The sequence below is a fragment of the Tupaia chinensis genome, unplaced genomic scaffold, assembly GCF_000334495.1.
Source record: "Tupaia chinensis unplaced genomic scaffold, TupChi_1.0 Scaffold000434_1, whole genome shotgun sequence".
Taxonomy (NCBI): Eukaryota; Metazoa; Chordata; class Mammalia; order Scandentia; family Tupaiidae; genus Tupaia; species Tupaia belangeri.
In genome coordinates, this window is record NW_006159939.1 from 564 (window position 1) to 12,871 (window position 12,308).

Consider the following 12,308-nt stretch of genomic DNA (forward strand, 5'->3'; position numbering starts at 1 on the left):
AGTGGAGTGTATAGTATGGATTGCCTTTATGCTAAATGATTCCAAGGTGCTATGCTTTGTGCATTATGCTTTTGTAAGCTTGTATTCGCCACGCTTTAAGCAGCCAGTCAGTAATACTGCTGCTTTTAATGTGCCTGCTTTTAGTATAGTCTATCTCTTTCTCTTCCAGCTTTTATTTGTTGCGTTTAAAATGCTGTGATAAACAATAATGATGAATTTTAGAATTCTGTGTTTTTAAAATATATATTTATATTATAACTACTACAGGTTAAATATCCTTTATATGAAATGCTTGAGACCAGAAGTATTTTGGATTTCTAATTTTTGGGGGGATTTGTGGATGTTGCATATCATAATAAGATATTTGGGGGATGAAACCCAGGTCTGAACATAAAATTTATTTATGTTTCATAAGCACTTATAGATATCCTGAAGATACATTTATACAATATTTGTAACATCACATGACCTATCACTAGGTCAGATACAGAGTTTTCCACTTGTGAGATCATGTTGACATGCATAAGTTTTGCATTTTGGAGCATTTTTAGATTTCCAGATTAGGGGTGCTCAGCCTGTATATTTCTCATTACAAATATGATCTGTGGATCTCCTATGAATAAAGTGTATGAGCCATAGTTCTTGGAGCCATAGCCCTTCTTTTGACCATCGAAAGCCCTATTTTGCTTATTTTCCAGTTCTCAGTTATATTCAGGATAGCTGAGACTATTGATAAGTTTCTTCCAATTTAGTGAGCCACATGAGTCTTGTAATCAGACACATTAGATATCAAGAATAAAGCTTGGAAGAACTTGTGGGATTTTATTGCCTCCCCAGCTTTTATCTTTATACGTCTCTCCTTAATGTGCACTTAGGTACTTGGATTTGCTCCTGCTGCTGTTGTTAGAGTAAATAATTGCACTTAGTGATTCTCTACCTGCCTTAACTTGACATTCGCCCTTATCCTCTCTTACATTCCTTACCCCATTTTCTTACCCCACACTGCTCATTCTCTTGCTCTCATTCCCTAAGTCCCATTTTCTTTCAAATCTATCTCTGGCTTTTAAAGTCTTTATCAGTAACTTATTGTGTGTGTGTGTGTGTGTGTGTGTGAGAGAGAGAGAGAGAGAGACAGAGAGAGAGAGAGGGGTGGAGGGTCATCGTCACCACTGAGAAATATGTAGGATATGGACAGTGCAGCCCTCGTATGTCCTTGCGATGTGGCATCAGAGTAGGAGGTTCGGAAGTAAGAGTGAGTGCATCAGTTATCTCAAATTGGAACTTTAAGAACATCTTTTCTCATTGAGGATTGATTAAAAGGGTATTTGAGTTCTGTATAGAATTGTTTATATGGGAAAATGGATTTGGAACTCTAAATACTTAAAACTAACTTAAAAAGTATGTGTTATGTTGATGAATATCCTCGTATTTCAAAGGATAGAACGTATTTTCTTATGACAAGCTTTTAACAAGCATATGGTCAGTTGTATTTTTCCCCATTCTTTCTACTAGGAATTTCCATTTTTTACCTTGACGGCATTTCCTCCCGGATTTCTTGTACATGTTGGGGGTGTTGTTAGTGCACGTTCTGTGAAGCTTTTGGATCGTATCCACAATCCTGGTAAGTTCTTTAGAACTTTATTTTCAATATTCCTATAAAGTGTGATTATAAAATTGATTTTTATAATTTTTTTTAGCCAAACCTATCTGAAAAGGGAAATGAAAAGAAAGTGTAAACTGACATATTACTTTAAAATATTTGCAGTAATTGTAATTAAAAATATATTTTAGTTATTTTTCTGTACAGAATACACAAACAATCTTGATTTATTTTTGGCCAAGGTATCACTTGGAGGGACTCCTTAAATAACTTTTGAGTCAGCTATGATTTTGAACCTGGGAGATTAAAAACAATAAATCACAAGTTGATCATAATGAGTATTAAGATGTTAATTTTTTTCCTCTAGCAGTAGCTCTTCATAGGTTATTTTAATTTCTTTGTTTCTAAAAGTAGAATTCTTTTGAAATCTAGTTGTAAACATTGTGTGGTATACAAGAGGACTTCAAAAAGTTTGTGGAAAAATAGAATTAAAGTACAAGTTTATTTGGTAGAAAAGTATTTTTCATAATATACATTTTCTGGTAATTTTTGAAGACCCCTGCATATTTACAAATTAACAAAAAAACTAATATCTACTTTGGTTTCTTTTATGTAGCTATTTGTTCTATATAAGCAAATGAGTAAGAATAGTAGCTCATTTCTTTAAAGAATGGGACCATAATTATAAAAAAAAAAAAAAGATAGGCAGCAAAGCCCAGTAATTTCAGTCTCTTGGGTTAGAAATTCTCTGATGTTTTTTCTGAATCTAACGTAGGTGTCATAAATGGTAGAAGCTTTCTATATGGAATGTGTTCTTGCATCTCTTATTGAGTCATCTCAGTTATTTACACATCAGTTATTTTGATGACATATTAAACTGAAGTTTTACCTAGTATTCTTATTGGCTATATGTACACATACATTTTTTAAAAATTTGAATTGTCACTTCCAATAACCACTTCAGGAGGCTTACACTAACATTTTGAAAAGAAGAGCAAAATACTTTAAAATTATTGGATGGAAAAACAGGTAGTAATTTGGAGGACACAGATTATTACCATTCTTTAAAGTTTTTTAGTAACTTAAATCTGTGCCCTATGGTTTGATGTCATTCGAGTTAATTACAGAGAAGCAGAATGGATTCTTCTAGATCCCGACTGAGATTTTTAGAAAAGTAGTACTAGCCTGGATTTTCTGACTCTACAGCCGAGCTAATATCTTATAAGCACTAGTCTCTTTTTCTTCTCTCATTTTCCCCCAACTGTTTGTTATTTTTCTGGTCAGTTTAAGATCTTTTCTTCATTATAACATTTGTATATTCTGCAGTATTTAAAGGAAAATTCTGATTGATACTAGTTTAATGTATTGAGATGTTAAAGACTCTGTGAAGGAAGGTCTACATGTTTGTGTTAGAAACATGAATTATTTGGTTAGTCCAAGGAAATCCTGAGCTAAGATAGCTGACATTGACTGTGTGTACCATGGCTACTTACCTATGTTTCTGTGGACCGAAATATGACTGAAATGTTTTAATAGCTGACACTTACTAATATGATAGCTCCATCAGTGCTTTCAGGAATATATTCAGTTGTTGACGATGTCTTCTATTTACTATAAACATTTTGATTTTACTTTATTTCTTCCATGTACTCTGAGTAAGCTGTAGAGTCTGGAAGAACAAATGAAATTTATTTAAATAAATATAAGTAGAGAGCTATGTTTAAAATATTGCTTCTTCTTACAAAAAAAAAAAATGAAAACAAGAACAAAAAACCCACCAAACTGCTCTTTGGGGTTTATTTTACCTGCTAGTTCAGTCTAGCTGTGTATGAAGTGTAAGAATTCAGGCTGAGGGAGGAAAACTGGAATCCTTATTACAAAGGGTGTTTGTTTATTGTAATTACAGTGCATCATTCTCGCTCCCTCAGCCCCTTTCAGAATATTTTTTCAATTCACATTAGAGATTCTCAGTTATTTGTAGACTATTTCCCCAAAAGTTATGGACATATACATATAAATGCTTTTAATGTATGAGTTATAGTTTCATTTTGTTTTATTTTCAGTTAAATACATAGTAGTATATACTAATCATTCCAATATTGTATTATTTTGATTTATGATAGCATGTTCTTTATGTGTGTTATTATGCACTGAAAAAAAACATTTTCTTAAGGACATTTATTAGTCTCTAGACTTCTTAAATAATTATGAAAAAATATTAATTTGTTGAAAAAAGCTGAACGTTAAGCAAAACAAAGCTCTACATTAGCATCTACAATAATGATATGTTAATCTTGTGACACTGAGTTACTCTATTGTGAGAAATTTATGATGGATTGAGATGCATGTGCTAATGTTAAAAATGTTGTGTTTGCACTCTCAAATGAATCTTGCAGCTATTTTTGACTAGTAAATACAAGAAAGTTTTATTTCTCTCTCAGTGTAGAAGGCAAAAAAAAAAATCTTATTTTAAAACCACTACCACCTGCTAAGTCTATGGATTATTATTTTGGAGTTTTTTAAAGAACTTCCTTCATTGTTAAATATTAAGCAAACAGGAACATACAAGGGAATAAAAGGGGTGGTTTTAAAAATCCAGGTAATTTCCTTAAATGATTAGACTAGTTAATGTTAGATTACTGTAGCATGCTTCTTCTTTCCTTTCTATATCTATTTCTTATTAACTCTGCTGTCTGTGTCTTTCCAGTTCCTGTCGAGTGGTGTGGTCAATTGTGTTCTTGTTTGTAGTGTTTTTTGTTTTATTCCTACTATTCTGCACCTAAAACTGATCTACTAATTTGCTGTTTTGAACTCAGCCTTTGTCGGAATTATGGGTAACACAAGATCTTACAAACTACTAGACTGGAATAGTTTCAATTCAGGTATTTTAATGGTCATTCAGTACTACATATGCTGACAAAAATTATGGCAGCTCAGTGAAGTTTTTAGAAATGTTCTAGAATAAATAGATTTGCCAATTCAATTATACTGATACATTCTGCAATACATATATAATAATTCTTGTAATTTCCATGAAAATGCAAATCTAAAAATGTATTAATTAAAATGAATTAACCAAACCATAGAAATACCATAATTTATGAGTGACTTTTTTAGATGATTAACTTTCTCAGAGATCATTTAAGTGATATTTATTATATTTGGACAGTTTTGTTTTCATACCTGGTAAGTGACATAGGAATTAGCTTTATGATTAAGCAAATATTTTTTAATTATAAGTATTGAATGACTAGTTGATAAATTACTTAAAGTATATTTAAATTGCATATTTAGATTTGAATAGAACATATTTAGTATTCTATAAAATACCATAAAAGTGTAACTGTTAGCATTTTTATTTATAATTCTAGAAGTGTTCCAAAATCTGGTAACTAAGAGCACATTTTTGAGAGGATTAACTACTTTTTTAAGCTCTCTCTTTTTCCTTTCCATATGAAAATATAATTTTACATATGGAGATAGTTGGTAGCTTTTAAAGAAACTAAATTAAGGTGGAGAACTTTACAGCTGATGATGTGTTTAGAGTCAAATCGATTAAGTTTTCTTTGTGATAAACACATATTCTTTTCATAATGGAATCATTCGGGCTCAGTATCAGTCCATGATACTTTGCCTAGAGAAATTTTTCAGTTCCTGTGTGAGAAAGTATATCTTATAGAAAAATAGAAACAACAAGGGGCTTAACATTTTAGATAATATCCCATAATCTTTTCAGTATTGTAAAGTTTGTTTTGCTCTTCAGAGTCCGAGAGTAAGTTCTGATGTAAGTAATGCTTATTTACCTATGAAATAACTCCTACTATCATTGCAGATTTTCAGTCTGATAAACAATCTGATCAAGTCAAGCTTTGCATATGTGGAATGGTTATCAAGCCATAATTCTGTAGGAAAAGTCTATTTCTTACCTTAGATTTTGCCAGCATTATATCATTGATCAGAGTTTAAATTGCCATTTTTTAGTATAGTATTTTATAATTGATTTTTAGTGAGAAATTTAAAAATAAGCTGCTGGATTCATTTTACAAAAGTAAGAATATTCTTTTTAAAAAGTAAGAATGCAGGGATATATTAGCATAGTAGGAAAAGAAAAGGGTAGACAGAAGGAAAATATTGATTGGGGCATGCTGACCTCCTGTTGTATAATTAGGGTGTTGGATTCCCATACGGCCAACCATGGTTCAAGTCCTGGACTAACAACTTGAAAATCATTCTGCACTCTTGGGCATGTGTGTCCAGAATCCCAAGAAGAGAATGGAGGAAAAGAAATTGTGATGTGGCCATTTCCCCTGGGGAGTAGTTTCTCACTTTCCCCTTCTCTGTCTCTTATCTCTTTAGCAAGTTCATGCACCCTATGACAAAAACCTAAAAAATAAAAAAAATGAAAATAGATTGATCAAAAATAATGTAATGAACTGAAATCTTGTCAGGATAGAGAGTTAAGGTGAGATGTTTATTGTTCAGGTGATGAAACAAGTATTGGCAAGTCGAAAAGTCAACAATTAAATCTCTTAGACATACTAAAGACATCATCTCAAGTCAGCAGTATTTACAGTTTGGCAAAGAGAAACATGGTTGAGGAGCAGTATATCTTGCCATCATTTAAGGTAGTGTTTGGTAGGAAGTTTATGAAGAGAAAAGATAGATATGTCACAGAACATTAAAGAACATAAAAGATGACTCAGTTTTATGATCTGAGCATTAAAGCTTACTAAGGATATGAGGTGACTTCAAACTGTTTGTAGAGAAATGGCATTAAAAAAGTTTGTTTTGGTGCAAAAAGTTTTTGAAATTGATGTGTAGGTTTTTTTCATAATAGACACTTTCTTTGAATTTTTTGAAGACCCTTCATATTAGTATATAAACTTTTGATTGAGGTATTTCTTGGCAACAATTGGTACACCTTCAGAAATAACACTGATTTTGCTATTAGTTTAGGCAATATAACTTGATAATTCTGAGAAAAATGTGACACACACCTTCAGAAATAACACTGATTTTGCTATAACTTGATAATTCTGAGAAAAATGTGACATATTTGGTAAATAAATTCAAATCACTTACGTATTCTCTATAATTTGGAAATATTTTCCCATTACTATCCTATATGGACATAGAAAATTAAGAATTGACCACATTAGTAAGAAAAAACATGGTTGATATTATTTTATTAATGCTAAAATCTTCATTCATTGTATACTCCCTGGGTTCCCTGAAATTATGTTATATGATGCATCATCAACTTAATACTAGCCTTTCAAGAGAAAAGGAAAAGAAACACTGCCATATTAAATATTATTAGGTGTTCTCATTTCAGCAACATTAAAATGTGAAAATGTCACAATGAATTCATAAAATATGTATCATGCAAGCATATATTAGAATCTGTTTTGTGCTGTACAGTTTGCTGGATACTAGGATGCCAAGATGCTGGTCCCTCTGCCTTCATGAAGCTGCTATTCTGGAGGACAGAAAGAGCATTGCATGCTTTTCCTGTGTGGTATGGTATAATAAATACAAGATACAGAGTTAAAAAGGAGAGAGAGCATCATGAACTCTGTGTGTGAGGGAAGCTTATAGAGCTGTTAATTCTTGTACTTGGCTGTGAAGGATATTGAGGAGAGTCAGATAGGTTTATATCTCAGGCAGCATATTTAGATCCAGGTTAATGCAGACTTCTAGCGTGATTCTGAAACTTCTGGCATTTTTAAGACAGACTCTTAGGCAGTGTTTGGTTGATAATGTTTACATAGATACTTCATAGATCTTGGTTAGTTTAGCTTTCTTTTCTGTCTCCTTTTTCCTACCTTGCTATTTATACAGCAGAAAAAGGGAACTCAGTATCTGAGAATTTGTTTTTAAAGTTTTACCTCTTACTTTGTTTCTTATGTTTTGCCCTGGTAACAGACTTTGAGAAAGGCAAAATTAATAATCTTCCTGTAACATGTAGCATTTCCAAGTCTTGTATGTGACATGTCAGGGACAGAAGGGCATAGATGTAGGACAGGTAGCCCATGGTTAATGTTTGCATCAGATCATTGACTATAGGATGAAGAATGGATTTAAAGGTCATGAAATGAGAGACAGGGAAACCAGTTAGTGGACTCCGTAGCAGTCCTGGCCCAATAGATGACCTAGGGTTTAGTGATGATAGGAAAGTTAATTTTATCACGCATAATATGTACCAGGTTCTCTCCTGAGTGCTTTAGAAAGTAGGTCATGTAATCCTCAAACAGATCTCTGGGTCAGGCAATAATCCCATTTTCTATGTGAACAAATGAAGCAATAGTTTTCTCAAGGTGAATAGTTAGAAATTGAGCCACAATTTGAACCTGAGTACTCTGTCCTCCAGCCCTACACTCTTAACTGTAAGTTAGTGAAATACTTACCAGCAATACTTAGTAACAGTGGAATGTGGCATGTGAAGCAGGCTCTTGTCAGCTTTTAGCTGAGAGAGAGAGAAATTATCTTACATACCTAAAAGTCTAAATTTTAGAGACCAATTAAGTCCTGTTATTTGGAAGAAACTCAGGTTTGGGAATTGAGTTGTAAAAATATTTTAATAGTTCTAGTTCATTGTTTCTCAAATGGGTATAGTTTGGTTTTTTTTTAAATAATGTTTTTTTGTTTTTGTTTTTGTTTTTGTTTTTTTCCATGAGAGAGAGCAGTTGGTGCCCCAGTTTTTACACTGTGGGCCAGTCCCACCCTCAGCCAGTGCAGATCATCGGCACACACCTGTGCACCTGGTATGCAGAAGGAGGCCTGGGGTGTAAACTAGGAGCCTTCCGTGTAGGTCCACATGTGATACCACTGTCCCATTATTTGGACCTAATTTGTTTTTTTTATAAGTTACTGCTAAAAGTATTTCTGAGTGGCCCATGCATAGATTTTTAATAGTGGTCTTAGTATACTTTAGGAAACTGCTATTCTTTTTCTGTATGCCATGCATGTCAGCTTACATATTTTTTTTTTTTTTTAGGAAGTGGTAAGAGGAAATACAGTTGTGTAGCCTAGCTTTAAAATGTAGTCATATATTGATTTGAACTAGTTTCCAAACTTAGACAATCTTTTTGAACTGATGTTTTAAGTTCTGAGTTAGTAAAATTAGTTGTTGAAAGTGAAATAAAGTTTTTTTCTTTTAATTTCCTCCGTGAGAAAGACAGAGAGGGAGGCAGCCACCACCAGCAAATTCTTCATGCCACGATCCACCCCCAAGTTCCAGCTGGCCCTTATCATGAACGTGCATCTTGTTGTAAACTTGTAGTAGTGATAAGGCAATCTTTAGATTAGTGGTTTGGAATTAGAAAGTGATATTCTTTTTTGTTAGTCATCAGAATTGCAGTTGTTTAGAAAATTTATGTTATTTGGGAGCAGAAATGAATACATCTGAGTCACCCAAACCTCACACAGTCAGGTTGAAGTGTCTGTTCTGGTCTCTGTTGTCAATCAAGACTAAATGAGTGATTGTAATGCAGGAAAGACATTAGCTAAGATTTGGAATCATTTTTGTGACATTTATAAATTATACTTGTTCCTATCTGTGTCCTAAAGATATGTGTTTTCAATAAAATACAAACCAATGTGCCTATGCCAGCTTAATTATGGAAAAATAATTCAGAAACTGAACATCACTGAAAATGTGTAATAAATGCTTAAATAATGAGTATTATGTTGGCCTACCTTAGTAAACTGCAGAGGTATTGGAAAAGAATTAATAGTTAAAACACCTAGAAAAGGTTGGTTAGCATAATTACTGCTTTACAGAATTTTTTACATTTTTAAAAAAAATTTTTATGTAGGGCATGGGCTCTCGTGGGAGAGAGACAGAGAAAAAGAGAGAGAAAGAAAGTGAGAAACCACTCCTCCCAGGGGTGATGGCCGTGATTTAGTTCCTTTTCTTCCTGCTCTTGGGATTTTAGGCACACGTGCACACACACCTGGTGTAATTTTCAAGCTGCTGGGTCTAGGACTGGAACCACTCAGCTGGCCATGTGGGCTCCAGCTGCCTTAACCTGCCCACCATCTGCTGGCCCCTTTACAGAGTATTTTTCACAAAATGCGAGTAGCCTTTTGTGTAAGGAAATATATTTAACAAATATACATATCAGTTTGTTTATCTAAATTAATATTTTAAACTTTATTTTTTTTTAGTTTTAAGTAAAAATCCTTTATCCAGTGGATGTTTATGGAGTACCTCCCTTGTGTTGAGCTCTGTGTTGGGCACTGGGCACACTATTGAAAACCCACACGCTCTTTCATACACGCATTCTAGGTGAATTCTGCTGTTTTGGTGTGTGTATTAGTTAAGGGGAGATAAGTGGTAGGCTGTCTTGAAACTTGAATTCTGATGATTTCAGCAATTATTCTTTGTACTGTATCTGATGGGTACTCATAAGCAGATATGCAAACTAAGCCTAAAATAGCTAAGCAGCTTTTACGTCTTAGCATTTTAATAAGATTTTCAGGAAGTAGAATTCAAAAAGGCATAAATATAGCTTATGTATGGAAGCTTTGCTGTTGGGTCATTGGAAAAGTCATGATGCATTTTTGCATAGAAAAACAGAAAAGTACATCATGACTTTTTCAGTGACCCAAAATATTCTAAGTGATTTTGGAAAAGTGAACATCCAGTTACATTTTGCTTATAAAGAGTGGCATTTTACAGTTAAGGGGCTGATTCTATATCTTACTTTGTTTTTATAATTAGTAGACTCCAGTTCGGTTCAACATGGAGTATAGCCCAGCTACCATCCTAACACTCCACTTCCTTTCACTTCCTCTGTAGTGAGAGATCTTCTTCCTAGCTGTCCCTGATGACCCACCCCGTTTGAGGCTGTATACTTCCTTGAACCTGAACTCTTTAACTTCTGTTTCATTGGGGGAAATGTATCTTCTTTAAGAGGTTGAAATATTACTGTCAGCTATTTGAGAATATAGCTTCTCATGATGTCTTAACAGGATAGATTATCCTTGTATTTAAAACCTATTTGATCCAACCTACACCTTATCTCCTCTTATTCATTTTAAAATTGGATTAAATAACGTTTTCCTTTTTTCTTTCAACCAGATTAAAAGATCCTCCAGAGCAGAGTTATTCTCTTCCGGAGCTATGTGAAAAGAGAGCTAAACTTAACATTTCAGGTAGTCAGTGTTCCTCAGTTGCAAGTGTGCGACTGCCTAAAATGTCAAAGGGATTCAGTTCATTAGAGGCATATTATGTTGAGTTGCTCCTTTAGTTTCTGAGCTTTATGAACTGTCATTTTAGTAATGTTTACCACTTTGATCTGTACTTCAGAAGTAAGATACAATGCTAAAAAGATGGCAAGATATCAAGCCGTGGCCATGCTCTAGAAAAGTAACAGTAGTAACAGTGAGTTATTTTGATACCAGCACAAGGGTGCCACCATTGCCCCCCAGTGAGGTGTTTGGTTTAAAGCTCAGTTTGTGCCAGTAATTAAAAGGATATATTAAAAGATTTGTGATATTATCTATGAAGAGTTTTGACCTATAGAAGAAGAACATAAAATAGTATGAGATAGGATTTAGATAATAATCTTTCATTTTTCTTAAAATTATGCCTGTTTTATAATGATGAATGCTATAGGTTTTGGGGAAGAGGATGGTATTTAAAGCAAAGAGGCTTTTTTTTCTTAACATTGTTGAAATGTTTGTTAAATATGACCTCACATCTCAGCTGTATATCATTTAATTAACTAAGGATTATCCAGCTTCACGTGTGGCGTGTATGGTTGCCATACATTTTTAACCAGTCTCTGTTTTGCCTTTTTTATAACTATGATAGTACTTTAATTTTGTGCTTTCTTAATAGGGTCAATAAAACAGATTCACTAGTGCTTTCCTGTGACATGATAGTCAACAAGTTTTAAACCTTAAAAATACTACAGAAATTAAATACTGTCATTTTTCTGAATTTTTATTGTAGAAAGTTTGGCTGAATTATAATTAATAATTGAAGATTCTCTGGTTCATCTTTGGCATGAGTATAAATAGGCCTTGTGATAAATTTAGCTTTAATATTAAATAAACTGATTTTAATTAAGTAATCATAAATTTAATAGCCAAAAAACTCATCCTTTGGCTTCTTGCTTCTAATTGTAGATAATTATCGTTAGTACAATGACTAGTGTGTGATGATCTGCTCCCTACTGTACGCTTGCCTTGCTTCACCGAGAATCTAGGGCCATTACTTTCTGTAACCATTTCAGTGAGCTGCCATAGTTTTCAGTCTGTACTGTCACCTGATCCAAGCATGCGCCAAAATATCCACCGTTTCTGGCTCCTGTATGCTGAATCTGCTTCGCAATCCCTTCGTCCTTTGAGCTTTTGCTTTAGCCACAAACCAAATTGAAGAAATTCTATTAAGTGTGGACATATGCCATTTGCTTCCTTAGCTCCCATGTTATGTAACTCTTTAGCTATTTATTATACTTGTAAATACGTTACTAAATACAGTAATGGCATCCCCATGTGCAGTTGTGTGGCTCGTGTCAAAATAAAGGCTGCTTGTAAGTTTGTCAGAAGACTATGAATGTTCCACTTGCGCTGCATTCAGCTTTTTTTGTTTTTCGTTTCTTTTTTTAAATATTAGCCACTTATTCTCATAGTGTTTGGTTTAATTATCTGATTATTTTATGTGTGATACCAAGGTAAGTTTGATGTAAATGAACTT

At 33.5% G+C, this 12,308-nt stretch overlaps 1 protein-coding gene across 9 annotated transcripts in view; it reads left to right on the forward strand.

Annotated features, from left to right (window-relative positions):
* Window positions 1-1,512: 1,512 nt before the first annotated feature.
* The window catches only part of C2CD5 (C2 calcium dependent domain containing 5), a gene marked incomplete at its 5' end in the record, with an annotated part of 63,802 nt that continues 53,006 nt past the window's right edge, over window positions 1,513-12,308 (forward strand). For 5 of the 9 annotated variants that reach the window (XM_014590340.1, XM_027774429.1, XM_027774431.1 and 2 more), the window contains 1 exon segment: window positions 1,513-1,621. In XM_014590340.1, the coding sequence (XP_014445826.1) occupies window positions 1,513-1,621 (109 nt within the window). 9 annotated transcript variants of the gene reach the window in all.